This window comes from Crocodylus siamensis, chromosome 5, assembly GCF_052110815.1.
Source record: "Crocodylus siamensis isolate JL-2025a chromosome 5, ASM5211081v1, whole genome shotgun sequence".
NCBI lineage: Eukaryota > Metazoa > Chordata > Crocodylia > Crocodylidae > Crocodylus > Crocodylus siamensis.
Window position 1 is genome coordinate 128912513 of NC_143399.1, and position 14046 is coordinate 128926558.

The 14046-nt window shown below is 42.4% G+C and overlaps 1 protein-coding gene across 13 annotated transcripts in view; it reads left to right on the top strand.

Moving 5' to 3' along the window:
• The window catches only part of CLASP2 (cytoplasmic linker associated protein 2), a 221824-nt gene that overhangs the window by 27795 nt on the left and 179983 nt on the right, over positions 1-14046 (top strand). For all 13 annotated transcript variants that reach the window (XM_090050336.1, XM_090050323.1, XM_090050327.1 and 10 more), the window contains 3 exons: positions 1419-1510; positions 1870-1945; positions 3101-3198. In XM_090050336.1, coding sequence (XP_089906462.1) covers positions 1419-1510; positions 1870-1945; positions 3101-3198 — 266 coding nt within the window. The remainder of the gene's footprint in view (positions 1-1418; positions 1511-1869; positions 1946-3100; positions 3199-14046) is intronic.

Sequence of the window (14046 nt, forward strand, 5' to 3'; positions counted from 1 at the left end):
GAGCATTTTATTTCTGTAATAAAAGTAATGTGAGTCCTGAAAGGAAGGCTTTTTAAGATCTTGTACATACTAAAGGATGGGCTAATTGGGGCCTGATGTTTTCTTCTTTGCAACCTGTTGTTGTTTATTTGTGCTGTTTTACCAAGCAAATGCTGCTGCCCTCCTCTAGTTCATTCTGTTTACATATGATACAATGTAAGAAATTTTCAAATTATGCTTAACATTTTAATTTCTTAACCCTTTTCTGGGTATCTGTTCTAGGCTGTAGCTATCTAATTATTAAAGATTGAAGTTTATATAGACAATATTCCCTGGTTATATGACCTGCTGGTGCTGTTTGTTTGCTTTGTTATTATTTTGCAGCAAGACGAATGCAATTTTAATGACTTGCAGGATAAAATTATTTATTTGATGTGATCATGCTATATTGGAATTGCAGTATTTGGAGAGTGTAGGATGTTGAGTAGACTGAGTAATGTGCTATTGCTCAGGCAGGGTGCAGTTGTTGCTAGGCAACATTTTCTCAGATGCTTGCTGGATTATAATGGCAGCACTGCAGTTGGGGGTTGCAGTTTGATCACTGGAAATCCAGGTCTTATAAACTCCCAGTTTGCAGCGTTAGCAAGGGTGATTTGATATAAAGCTCCAGAGCTACTGACAATTGGAGGATTAAAAAGATAGTGGTAAGTGACCAAATAAAAGAGAGGCAACAGTATTGCAGGAGAGCAAGTGAGGGATTGTGTAGCGTAAAAGTCATAATACAGGAAATCACGAGAGAGCGACATAAAAGGAGAAATAAAAACAGAGGAGAAAGTAGAAGCAGGATAAATGAATGGGCAAGAAAAAAATTCCTGATGAAGAAATATGGAACACGGAAAGCAAGATTAAATGTACAGTGATCAGTTGGGTTTGGATAAGAGGAAACAAACTGGTTCTTGCAGGAAATTTTATAAGAAGTATGTGAAACATTGAAGAAAATGGATAACAAATGCCTTTCAAACCATATTAGTTTGAAACTGAATCTGGCTTTGCTGTTGTCATCAAAAAGTAATATTTAAAAATAGTAAAAAAGAAGTGAAATATTGGACTATATTTTACAGGGACAAACCTTTTCATATTTCTGGCATAGTGTATTTTCTACTAAAAGTAAATAATGCATATGTAAGGAAAATGTTGACTAGTGTTCCATACTGTAAATCATGTAAAATAACCTAATTTTGTAAAAAAACAAAACAACCCCCGCCCCCCAAAAAAATCTCCCCAAAACCCAACCTATTCCAATAACCAGAACAGAACTATTTTGATTCAGTTTTCTATGTATGCAGAACCTGGTGGTCCAAATATCATTACAGAAGATGAACAGAATTATATTGCATTGTGAGCCTAGTAATTAAAAACAATTGTTTTTGTTTTAATAGTACATTTGGGAACGCCTTGCTGTTGGTTTTAAACACAAGAATAACCGATCCCGAGAGGGAGTGTGCTTGTGTCTCATTGCAACCTTGAATGCGTAAGTTTTCTTGTTTCTTTTGGGTATAAAGTATTATAATTAGTATCCTATCTTGTTTCTCAATTGCTTCTTTTTCTTCTGAATATAACAGTTTAAGAAGCTTGATGTCTTCGCAAAATTATTCTTTTAAAAAGTGGGAAGTCTGTACACTTACACTTTCTGAGTTTTCTACAGTTTTCTGAAAGATGCGAAGGCATGAGAAGCTTCAACTTCATTTAAAAAAAAAAAAAGTAACTAATGACCAGGGCAGGGACTTCAATCCATGTAAACGTTTATTGATGCTAAGCTACAAGGTCGTTTGCTCATAAAACATATTTTTTCCCTGTTGGCATGACACTTATTTTTGTTTGTTTTTGCAGTTATGGTGCACAATCGTTAATCCTCAACAAATTGGTTCCACACTTATGCATCTTGTTTGGAGACTCCAATAGTCCGGTAAGCATTTTATTGCTTGAGCAATTGTATTTTGAGATGAGGGAGAGATAATTGATGTTATATACTTAAGTTTTCTCTCTGGATTTGTTTCTCCATTTGTCCATGTCCATCTTATTCAGTCATGCAGCTTGGTTTTCTCACTGATCCATTTTTGCACGTGAAGACAGTTGTTGGGAAACAGTTCTGATAGTGTTCCTTTTTAAATTGGGTTTGGTAGAATGCTCTCAGTACAGTTGTTTCCTGTCTCTGGCAGGTTGAATTGAATCATTGGTGGATACAATTGTTTTCTGTATAATGTACTCAAAGAAAAGCAGCACATGATAAACAGGAAGGACTGCCCTCCAAAAGCAGACTTAACTGACATATATTTTTAGGCCTTCATCAGTTTAACTAAGGAAGTATATTATCAAGTAGAAGTTGAACCCTGTCTGCATGCAGTTTTTTGGGAGGATTAAGAATTTACAGCTTAATTTCATCTCTAGGATGAAAATGGGGACAAATGTCTTTAGTCTCTTGGACTATAAGATAGTCTTCAACAAGAAGTTGTTGAAATTCATTTTCTGGTTCACTTAAAATTAGGCTGGTTGAAGCATTGCAAAATGTATTAAGCATAATAGAGCTTTGTCAGAGGATGGACTAGATAGTATGTTTCAGCTTAAGAGCTAGCATCTTTAATTGGTAATTTTATTTTCCATCCTTACATTTTCAGCTGTTTGAAGTTAACTTGCACACTGGATTGGCATAAGGTTTCATAGTAGTTAGGGGTCAGAAGGGACCTGAATAGATCATCTAGTCTAACTCCCCGCCACTGGCTGGAGCACACGCTGCCATCATACGACCCCAGACAGGTGTTCATCCAGCCTCTTTCTGAATTTACCCAAGGTAGGAGCGAGGACCACTTCCCTAGGAAGTTTGTTCCAGATCCTAGCCACCCTAACAGTGAAATGGTGTCTCCTAATCTCTAACCTGAACCTATTCTCCAGCAGCTTCTGGCCATTGTTCCTCATCACCCCAGGTGCTGCTGGGGGGAATAGGACCATTGCTATTTGTTGCTTATCTCCCTGATAGATTGGTTATTTGGGCTACTATTTCGCATATTTTATTACTTTTATAATTTCTGTTAAAAAGTTCTTCAATTTTAATATGCATTCACAGGTGAGAGATGCTGCATTATTGGCAATTGTGGAGATTTATAGACATGTAGGGGAGAGAGTACGAGTAGACCTCAACAAGAGGGGAATTCCCTCTGCAAGGTGAGCTGTTTAATTTTTGTCACTAAATTATGATTAGTGCCTAGAATGCATTAAAAGTATGCCTTTGTTAAGTGTTTCATACCATTTTGATACCATCCGTCAGTACATTTTCTTCCATCATGCTCTTTTAAACTTTGTAGACCAACAAAAGTAATATCTGCCAGACCCTTTCAGTATCTATTCTGCTGTCTTAAAACAATAAAAAATGCTATCTAGTTTTTTCTTGCCCTTTACATAAATTTGATTTATTGTCAAAGTTGTGAACATACTGTCCAGGTTCCCTGGCATTTTGGCAACCATATGGTGCTTGATTTTTGTCTTAGTTTGCAGTTTCCCTGTGAACATTTATTTTGGTGGCTTTTTCCCATTAGAACAGGATTGTCTTCAAAGGAAAAATAAAGAAGGAACTTCAAGGAGTATCCTTGTGGCATTTTTGTTCTGTCAGATGACTGCTCATCCTGACAACCAGTCATGACTGTGCATTTAAGGAATGCCTTTAAGTATCATTACTATTCTAAAACCCATGGAAAGCTGTCAAATGCTCCAAGAGACTTCTCCGAATCTGGTCAGAAGTTTGTCGTGGAGCTCTTGAAGCAGATGCATCAGATATATCAATCCCCGAGTGCTGAGAATGAGCTGTAATGTGCATTCTAAAGTCTCTGATACTGTGTTCTGTTTCAGTAATGGAGGCAAAATCTCATGAGAGGTGCTAAGTCAGTGACAGCTAGCAGCTTCCAGGTTGGTTTTTATGGAAGCACCCAGACTCCAGGCAGCACAATGTCAAAGCCTTAGAGTTTTTCTCTCCATTTATCATAGGAGCAAGATTCCTAGGTGACTGCCTGATTCCTTGAGGCTGCTGTGACGAGCTCAGTGCTTGCTCCAAGACATTCCTTTTACATTTACTAGGAAGAGTAGGGATAGTTCCTCTTATCACTGGACAGTTTTGTTTGCTTACAATTATTGGGGAAGCTGAAGATCAGAGTAATATAGGCTGCTACTGTGTGGCTTGGTATGGCCTGTTTTAATGTCTTTTTAGTGATACAGCTGCTATTTCCCAGTGTCAGCAAAAGCTATCAAAGATGGTTGCTATTTTGTTGAAATTGGCCGAAGAGTGTGCTACAGATAAGGCCATGAATCAAGGACTTCTTTGTAATAAGATTGCCCACCCTTAGCACCTTCTTTCTGACCACTCAGTATACGTATGGCACCTTCTCACAGAAGTCCTGCTTTCTTCTAGGCAATCAAGATTAAATATATCTAATATTATTTCTGCCTGAGTTTCCCCCCATTCTCCCATTCCACCTCACCCACCCATATTGACAGAGTTTTGTTAGTTGCTGGATCTAGAGGGAAAATGAGCATCTTTAATGGCACGCAGATTTAAAATCTGAACTGTGATTATGGGACTTGCTGACAGGAGCAGTTTACCAATCTGCAACTGCAGCTTTTCCCAATCAAAGGGCAGGAAAAGCCAAGAAAAAGAAAAGGCCTCTTTTGTGGTCTTTACTCTTTCTGAAGAGAAATGCTAAGATTTTATTTAAATTTGTATGGCTGTAATCTGGTTTGAAATCAGTTACTAGTATCCTTTCATGGTTGCTATGGTGGTAAAGAAGAGTGTTGCACCAAGAGATCCATAGAAAGCTTAAGCTTCTGCCTTAAATTGGAAGAAATAGTTATCAGAAAAGAATGCTTTCAAATTCCACCCCTCTCTCCCTCATGTCAGCCCCGAGGCTGCTTTTCCTGTCCCCCTGCTGCTGCCAGGTTGGCCTGAGTCCGCTGCTCCCCTGCATCCTGTCAGCTCTGCTTCTCCCTACCCTCAGGCCCAGTCCTCCCCTGCATCTGGCCTGGGCCCTCTCCTCCCTTCGCCCTGCCGCTGTGGCGGGGAGATGGGGAGTGGGCCCAGATCCCAAGCAGCAGGAGGGAAGTGGGGAGTGGGCCTGGACGGGGGTGGGTGGGTAGGGGGCATGGGGCTCCATCCCTGCCTGCAGTCTTTCCTCCCTGCCCCACCCCAAGTCATTCTTGATGGGCAGTTGCCTAGTACTTTCAGAAGGGCAGTAAGTCAGCAAGTGGCAGCGCAGGCTGCCAAAAATTTTGGGGCCTAACCTCCATGTCCCCAAATGAAGTAACCTTGTGCATCTCAAGATCCCAGTGTAAGTAAACATCGCTCTCGCATTTCAGGCAGCACAATGTCAAAGCCTTTGTGTCTAACCTGGTGACAGGTCATGGACAAACTGCAGTTGGGAAATAGTATCTAATTGTATTTATTTATTTATTTAGCCTAAATCAGAGTGCCCATAGATACTCCTGTGTACTCTAAAAAGTCTGTTATCCTGTTTTCCCAAAACATTTTCCTGGTTCAGATTAGTAGGTGAATTGTTCTTAAGCTTTTTCGACTTAAGACATCCCTTGTTGAACTCGAGGCATTCCTTCAAAGTTGCTAGCTCTTAGTTTTCACTTGTTTTTCAAATATGGAAAAGTACCGTATTTATTCAAATCCAGGATGAGATTTTTTTTTTTTTTCCCCTCCCATTCAGCTTGGAGAAATAAAAGCCCCTCATCTTGGATTCCATTACAAAGCAGGGGATGGGGAGGGGGACAAGCAGTTATACTGTGGCTTGGAATCTGGCCCTGAGCCTGGGTTGGGGCCAGAGTCAGAGCTGCAATCTCTTCCTTCATCCTGCTGTTTACAAACTTAAGTCGACCCTCCAATAAATAGGTTCTATACTTGGAAAATTATAACAAAATTATAAGTTTTCCCTATATAGAATTTAATTACTGGAGCAGGAGAGGGGTTTTGAAATTCAAAAATATCTTGGATTCAGGTAAACTTGATAATAGAATAATTTTTCCGTTGCAGAACACTCAAAAGATCAAATATATTTAACACTATGGATTTCTCTTTGAAATCCCTGGATTTATCTTGTGAATGACATTTGCACGCCTAACAATGCTAACATTATGTGGCACCCTTGAATGGATGTCATGGCCCCCTGGTTGAGAATCATTGTTCTAGGCATTGCTTAAACAAGCAGGGAGGTTCTAGAGTGTAGAGTCCGTCAGGAAGCTTTTCAGGTAGGAAACTGGTTCTGTCCCACACTTTATTTTCAGTTATTTTTGTATCTAGCAGACTTTGTCTGCTAGATGAGCTGAATATTTTGTGGTACGTCCCAAGTTGCATCTAGGTCAGGGAAGGCTAGAGAAATCATTCACCTGAACATAAGGCTTAGTCTTCTTTCCTGGTACTGATAAAGGTAAAATTCCTGCATGGTTTTTTTTTAAACCACTTCCTCTGATAATAAAAGGATAGGCAAATATTAAGAAAGATCTGGTCGCTCAGTCCTATGGTCCACAGAAGCATGGTTACCTGTTCTGTTGCAGATGGTACAAGTCAGCCTTTACCATATTGAGAGTGACATCCATCATTATTTTGACACACTGATTTTTGCCTGTGTGTGTATTGCTAACTTTTATGACTTGAAAGTGTCATAAGTGGTCTACTTTCTGAACACAGTTTATTTTTAAAGTGTGTTCAAATGTGGACTTTTAAGTCGTAAAATTATGCATGTACTAGACAGCCCCAAGTCCTACCCACCCACCCACTGCCCTGGTTGGACTGCAGCCCCAGCCCTGCCCAGCTACCTTCTTCCCTCCCTTTCTATGGGGCTTAATTTCCCCTCTCCCCGCCCCCCAACTTACTGTGGGGAGTTGAAGTGCTCTCCACACTGCCTGGCTGTCATATGCATGTGTAGCGTGCATGTGACACCCCCTGCTGGATTGCCTTCCTCCTGCTCCCCCCAGCCCCTTGCAGGCTGGAACTCTGCCAGCCTGCAAGGGAAAACCTGCTGTTTCCCATGTTTTTCTCCTTAAAAAGAAAAAATATGTGTTTTTCTTCTTAAAATGAGAAAATCTGCATTTTACTGTGTTTTTCTGTGGCGAACTGAAAACCATAATTGCTCTAACTACCATGTTATTTGTTCTTTTGGGCTGGGTCTTAGTGAAGCAGTTGCACTTAATGTAATTGACTTTGATCACTAGTTTCTGTAGTCAGTTTCTCTTCCAAGGAAGGCAGTGACCTGTAGCAAACAACAGCCTTATGGGGCCAGAGGATGAGGAGGCAAGAGTGCAGAGAACTCACCACTGATGCATCAGTTGAGTCTGTACTTTGCTTCTTTCAGACTTTTTTGCATTGAGAAGATTGGCTGTGATTTGGGGGAGGGAGGCTGCTCTTGATGTCTTGCCAAGAAATCTTTCCTAACAAAAATTTCATTGAAATAAGTATGTGCTCATTAACAAATCAGAAGTTCTTGCTGACAGCTCTGCTCTTCACTTTTAACTAAGGTATGCAGCAGCATGTGGGCATGTTTTAAGGAAACGCCTCTATTGACTAGTACAAGGAAAACATTGGACTGAAGCAGTCAGTACTTCTAAAGCAAGATGAAAAATGTTGCAGTGTTTCCTTAAATGGTTCTTCAAGTTCTCTCTTGCCTTTCTCTATTAAAGCATGCTTCTTTGTAAAGCAAATTCCCTTTTGTAAGAATCAGTATCAATTCATTGCAGTTTTCCCTTCCTCTGGTGTAGTTTCTGCCAAAAGGAATTTGGCAGTCTTTAGTATTGGGCCCTGTGAGTATTACTTCAATAAATTTGGGAGTACTGAAATTGGATACTCTCTTTATTTTGTCTGAGGTCAAGAATAGTGTGAGCTTCCCATTCTGTGCTTGCCAATTGAATTTGTTACAGTATGTAAAACTCCATGTGGCAGAAGATTTTCTGTGTATCCATAGAATTAATTTTCCTTGCTCTGGGACATAGCAGCTTCTTAGGCTGAGTGAGGCAGTAGAACCCAGATCGCTTTTATTGGGGTGGCTCACAATGTGCTTAATTCACAGCAGGTTGCTGATTAAGAATGAACTACTCAGCTGTTTGTTTTGGCTTTTCCTTGTCCAATCAGCTGATGCTCATCTTCAGTTTCTCACAGCTGATCAAGAAGTAAACAGCTGAAGCATCTCAAGCAGTTCTGCACGGCTGTTTTCCTGGTTACTTTGCAAACCCTTCCCTTTGCAGGGAACATAACCCTGGGAAGTATCTGGCTGCTACTGTAGTTGGGTTTTAAAATTGTCTACAAAGTCACCTGGCAACTTTGTTCCATCATTTGTGTGCATGCAGTTGCATCCCATAAAGAAATGTTCTGCCAGTGTTACAAGTCAGTGTTACTTACCTTTTGATCAGTGATTCAGGGGTTTCTGTTTCAAAACAGAGTACCAGATGAAGGTTGCGACTGTATTTCACATTGCTACTACACTGAGCTGGGGAAGAATCCAGAAAAAAATTGTTTGAGGAGAGGAGAGGATGTCATTCCCTGCCTTCTCTCCAACAAAGACGTTGAGTATAGGTGTGTCAAGTACAGGTTGGAGAACTCACATGGATCACTTAAAAATTCAAAGAATTTGGCACCCCAGACCAGCGTTTCTCAACCCATGGGTCAGAAGAATTAATTAATTAAAAGAATTAATCTGAACATAAGAGGTCTTAATGTGAGCAGCACATCATGGTCTAGAATTCAGACCACAACTTGATGCTTCAGATTACTGTGGGTATACTTGGAACAGTGACTTCTTAATTAGCTCCTAAGTGAATAATTACTCCACTCAGAAAGGAGAATTTACTTTTTTTGTTCATGTTAACACTGAATTATTCTGAATACACTACTGATGCAGGAGTCTTTCCACTCCTGTGTCTTTGTAAAAATGCCCTTTATTTTCACTATTAGTGAGTAGTTTAAATGAGTACTCTTGCAGTTAGAGAAAAGCAGAACTACTGAGGAAAGATGGGACTACTGAAGTAAGTATTACCTCTCTTTCCCCTGTTGAGTATAGCTTGCTCAGAAATGATAGACATTTGAGCTACAGGACTCCAGCAAAAGGGAAGTGAGGAGGTCAGAATGCAAAATACAGCTGAATGCATGTACAAAAATGTGAGAAGTATGGGAAATAAACAAGATGAGCTGGAAGCTGCAACCTGTGAAAAAGAACTATGATACAGTTGGCATCACTGAGACCTGATAAGACAGCTGTTATGACTGAAATGTCAACATTTAGGGTTACAACTTGTTTTGGAAGGACAGAATTTGGGAAGAAATTTGGCAGTGCTGGCTTGTGTATCAGAAACGCACACTCTTGTTTATTGATCCAGGAGAAGGAAGATGGCAAACCAGAATGCATATGGGTAAAGAACAAGGTGAAAGATGTGACACCAATATAATTAGAGGTGCACTGATGCATTGGATTGGTACTGATATAAAAAAAAATTGGCTGTTTTGGAAATTGGCCCGATGTGGCTGATAATTTGGCTGATAAATGCTTGTGCATGGGCTCAGTTGCAGCACAGTACTCAGGCAGGGAGAAGCAGAGCCTGGAAGCATGGAGAGCTGTGTGCAGCTGGCAAGTCCATTGAAGTGGAATGGCAGGGGGAAGGGAGAGGGTGTGGGGGGGGCAGATCAACGTTGTCCATAGTGAGGGAGAGGGCAGGCAGAGGTGCTGCCCAGTTGGGGCGTGGTGCAGTGCAGGATGGAGCCTCAGCTTATCTGGGGTGGTGGCTTCTGCTGCTACGTGCACCACCGGAGGGCATGGGGTGGGGGGGTGTACCCTTGGATCTGGGGAGGGTGGGCTTGACCTGGGGTTGTACCCGGCTCTTCTTGGCAGGGGCTGGGCTTGGGATGGGGCCTGTGGAGGGGGATAAAGCGCTGCAAATTTCACTGTAGCCCTGCTCCCAACACTGATGCCCACCTGGCGCAGCCCTGACTCAATGCCCTACTTCCACCTACGCGCTGGGAAGAGGTGGGGCTGCACTAGGCAGGTGTCAGCACTGGGAGCGGGGCTATGGCGAAATTTGGGGTGGCTGCAGCCCCCTCCATAGCCCCCACCGAGAAAAGCCTGGTGCAGCCCAGGTTGCAGCTGCAGCCTACTCTCCCCTTCCCGCACAGATCCGGGGGCACACGCCTCTGCCCCATGCCCTCCCAGAGTGTGTGTAGCAGTGGGAGCTGCCTCCCTTCCCTACATGGCTCCATTTTGCTCCCTGCCCCACCCTGGCTGGGCAGTGCCTGCCCCTGCCCTTGCCCCTTGTCTCCCCCCTTCCTTTCTACCACAACAGACTTACCAGTTGCACACAGCTATATCGGAAATTGGATTGGTATCGGCTGATATGCCTCCTTAAAAATCGGCTATTGGTATTGGCCCCAAAATTTCTATCAGTGCACTCCTAAATAAAATAGTAGGGGATTTATTACAGGCCACCTAATCAGAAAGAGAAGGTAGATGAGACATTCTTCAAGCAGGTAGGAAATTTATCCAAACGCTGTGGGATGGAACTGATGGGAGACTTCAGTTTTCCAGACATCTGCTGGAAGAACAGCGCAGCCAAACATAAAATGTCAAGCCAGTACCTAACTTGTGGAGAACAACTTTCCGTTCCAGAAAGTGAAGGATACTACTAGGGGATCATGTATCTTGTATCTTTTTCTGATCAACAGGGAATAATAGGTGGAGGATATGAAGGCGATGGGTAATTTAAGAGGAAGCTATCGAGATATGATAGAATTCCAAATCCTGAGATGGAAAGAGTGGTGTCAGCAAAACTAGGATGCTAAATCCCAGGAGGGCTGTGAGCTTCCAAGAGCACAGTATTGGAAGCACAGCAGAAAACTGTCCCAAAATAATGGGAGCGTAAGAATGGCAAGAAACCAGTGTGGCTGTGTAAGATGCTTCTAAAATGCAAAAGGAAAGCATACAGGGACTGGGCAAATGGCAGGTCACCAAGGAAATAATCACAACCTGCAGGGATGAAATTGGAAAGGCGAAGATGCATCTGGCAAAGGAGGGTAAGGACAGCAAGAAGAGGCTCTGTAGGTATGCTGGCCAGAAAAGAAGGACCAAGGAAGTGTTGCATCTGCTATTAAGCCAGGGAGAGCTCCTAACAGAAAATACAAAAGAGGCAAAGCTACTCGATTGCTACTTTGCCTCAGTCTTCACAAAAAAATTAAGCTGCAGCCAGTCGTCTAACAGGGATTATCTGGATAAGCAGCGGGGCAGGTTAAGTGAGATGATAATAAAAGAGATGGTCAGAGAACTTTTGAGGGTCTGAATGAATTCAAGTCAGCAGGGCCAGATGAACTTTCTCCCAGGGTCCTAAAGGAACTGACAAAGAAGATCTTAGAGTCTTTGGCAGTTATCTTCATGTCGTGGAAACAGATTTCTCCTTAAGCCATCGTTCTTGGTTTGAGGCATAGGTCTTTGCATCTGTGTCCCAAGCTACGTCAACATATCCCCTTCCAATTCACAAACATCCAACTTAGTTGGGATTTAGTCATTTTTAGAGCAGGGGTCAGCAACCTGTGGTTTGTCATCCGGATCTGGCCTGCAGAGCCGTCTTGTTCATCCTCTGGAGCTCTGAGCTTTCTGCAGTGTTCTGGCAGCTGGGGGGATGTGATTACTTGGGTAAATGGGGAAATGGCATCAGCAGTGAAGGGGTGGCCATGACTCTCTTATTGTTTCCAGCAGCTGTAGCACGGGTTGAGTTGGAAGAGAGCCCACATTAGGAGTTAAAAGTGCCCCCCACTGCAAAACGTCCCTGTTTTAGAGGACAAATAATACATTACAGCAATAAGTTGCAAAAGAACGCTACTAATGTTGCCAAAAAACCCACAAAAATCTCAGGCTTTTTCTGTTATGTACCACTAACTTCACCAAGATAACAGAATATAGTTCCTTCACAGTTAAACATCCCTCAAATGTTTTGTATATTTTAAAAATGAAACGATTGTCCTCTTTTCTACTGGAAAAGAAAAGCTAGTTTAAGAGCAGTACCTTTATTGACAAAATAATGAAATTTTGACAGATCTAGTAATTGGCTGTGAACTAGTTTAATGTTATCTTTAATTGTTCTACTATACATGGTACTCAAATCATGATTGTTTAGAGCTTTATATAACTAGGCTAACAGGATTATGTTAAGCCTGTATGCCATTAAGATAAGTGTCATTTAGTGCTGGGCTATTTTAAAATAAGTTATTTAAGATACGGTGTTTTATTCACAGAAGTTTAGAGCTGGAAAGGACCTCATGAGATCATTGGGTCCAGCCCCCTGCTGTAGACAGGAAATACTGCTGGGGTCAAATAACTCTAGCAAGGTATGCATCCAGTCTCCTTTTGAAGATCTCCAGAGTAGGTGTCTGCACCACCCCTGCTGGGAGTCTATTCCAGAGTCTGGTTACTGAACTGTAAAGAAGTTTTTCCTTTTATCCGGTCTGAAACCTTCTAGGAGTTTGACTGTTGCTCCTTGGTTTTCCCCTGGGGCACTTTGGTGAATAGTTGTTTGCCTGCCCCGATACTCTCCACTGATATATTTGTAAGCTGCCACCAAAGCCATCCCAAAGTCTTCTCTTTTGTAGGCTGAACAGTCCCATACATCTGTCTTCCTTTCTTTGTATGGCTTGCTCTTCAGGCCTCTAAACATATGAGTGGCTCTTCTCTGGACTCTCTCAAGCTTCTCCACATCCTTCTTGAAGTGTGGTGCCCAGAACTGGCTGCAGTACTCCAGCTGTGGCCTCACCAATGCTGCGTAGAGTGGGAGAATAACTTCCTTAGTTTTGTTTGAGAAGTGTCAGTTGATGCATGCCAGCGTATTGTTTGCTCTGCTAATTGTAACATCACACTGGTGGCTCATATTCATTTTATGGTTAATTATGATGCCCAGGTACCTTTCAGATGTGGAGCCCCTGAGCCTGTAAGTTTGTTGCGGATTTTTTCTACCTAGATGGAGCACTTTACACTTCTCAGTGTTGAATAGCATCTGGTTCTGGTCTGCCTATCTAACATCTAGGTCTGCCTGGATCATCAGCCTACCCTAAGGCGTGGCCATACTTCCCCACAGCTTAGTGTCATCAGCCAACTTTGCCAGTGTGCTTTTCAGCCCCACGTCCAGATCATTGATGAAGTTGTTGCAAAGCAGTGGTCCAAGTACCAAACCCTGGGGGACCCTACTAGCTGCCTTCTGCCAGGCCAACTCAAATCAGTCTATTAGTACTCTCCGGGTCTGACCTTGTAACCAGTTTCACACCCATCTGACTGTTGAATTGTTTGAGCCCATAGTTCCCTAGTTTTACCTTGAGCCTTGTGGGGGCACCAAGTCAGAGTCTAAGTAAATGACAACAACCTCATCTCCCTTATCTAGGTGGTGAGTAACCTGGTCATAGAAAGAGATAAGATTCGTTAGACATGACCTGCCTGCGGCAAAACCGTGCTGGCTCATTTAGAGTTTTGCCTTCTACCAGCTTGCTTATTGCATATGGACTCCTTGAGAGAATTTTCATGGATTTTTTTCCCTGAGATTGAGGTCAGGCTGATTTTGACCTGTAGTTCCCTAGGTCATCTTTCTTCCCTTTCTTGAAGATGGGCACAACATTGTCCCTCTTCCAGTCTTCTGGGACCTCTCCTGAACACCACAAGTTCTCAGAGGTTCACGAGCAGTCCTGCAATGGCTTTGACTAGTTTGTTCAGCCCTCTTGGATAGAGTTCATCCGGTCCTGCTGACTTACAGATATCCAGTCTCTCTAACTGTTCTTTTACCAGCTCTACGTTGACTGTTGGTAGGTGATCATTCCTGCTGTGACTATTGTATGTCATATTTGCATTTGGCAGGCTATCATTCTTAGACTGGTGGAATACAGATGCAAAACACTCGTTCAGGAGTTCAGTTTTCTCCTTGGTGCCAGTGATCAGATGTCCAGATGCATTTAGCAGGGGTCCCACACTTCCACTGGTTTTCCTCCTGTTACCTATGTACCTGTAGAAGGGC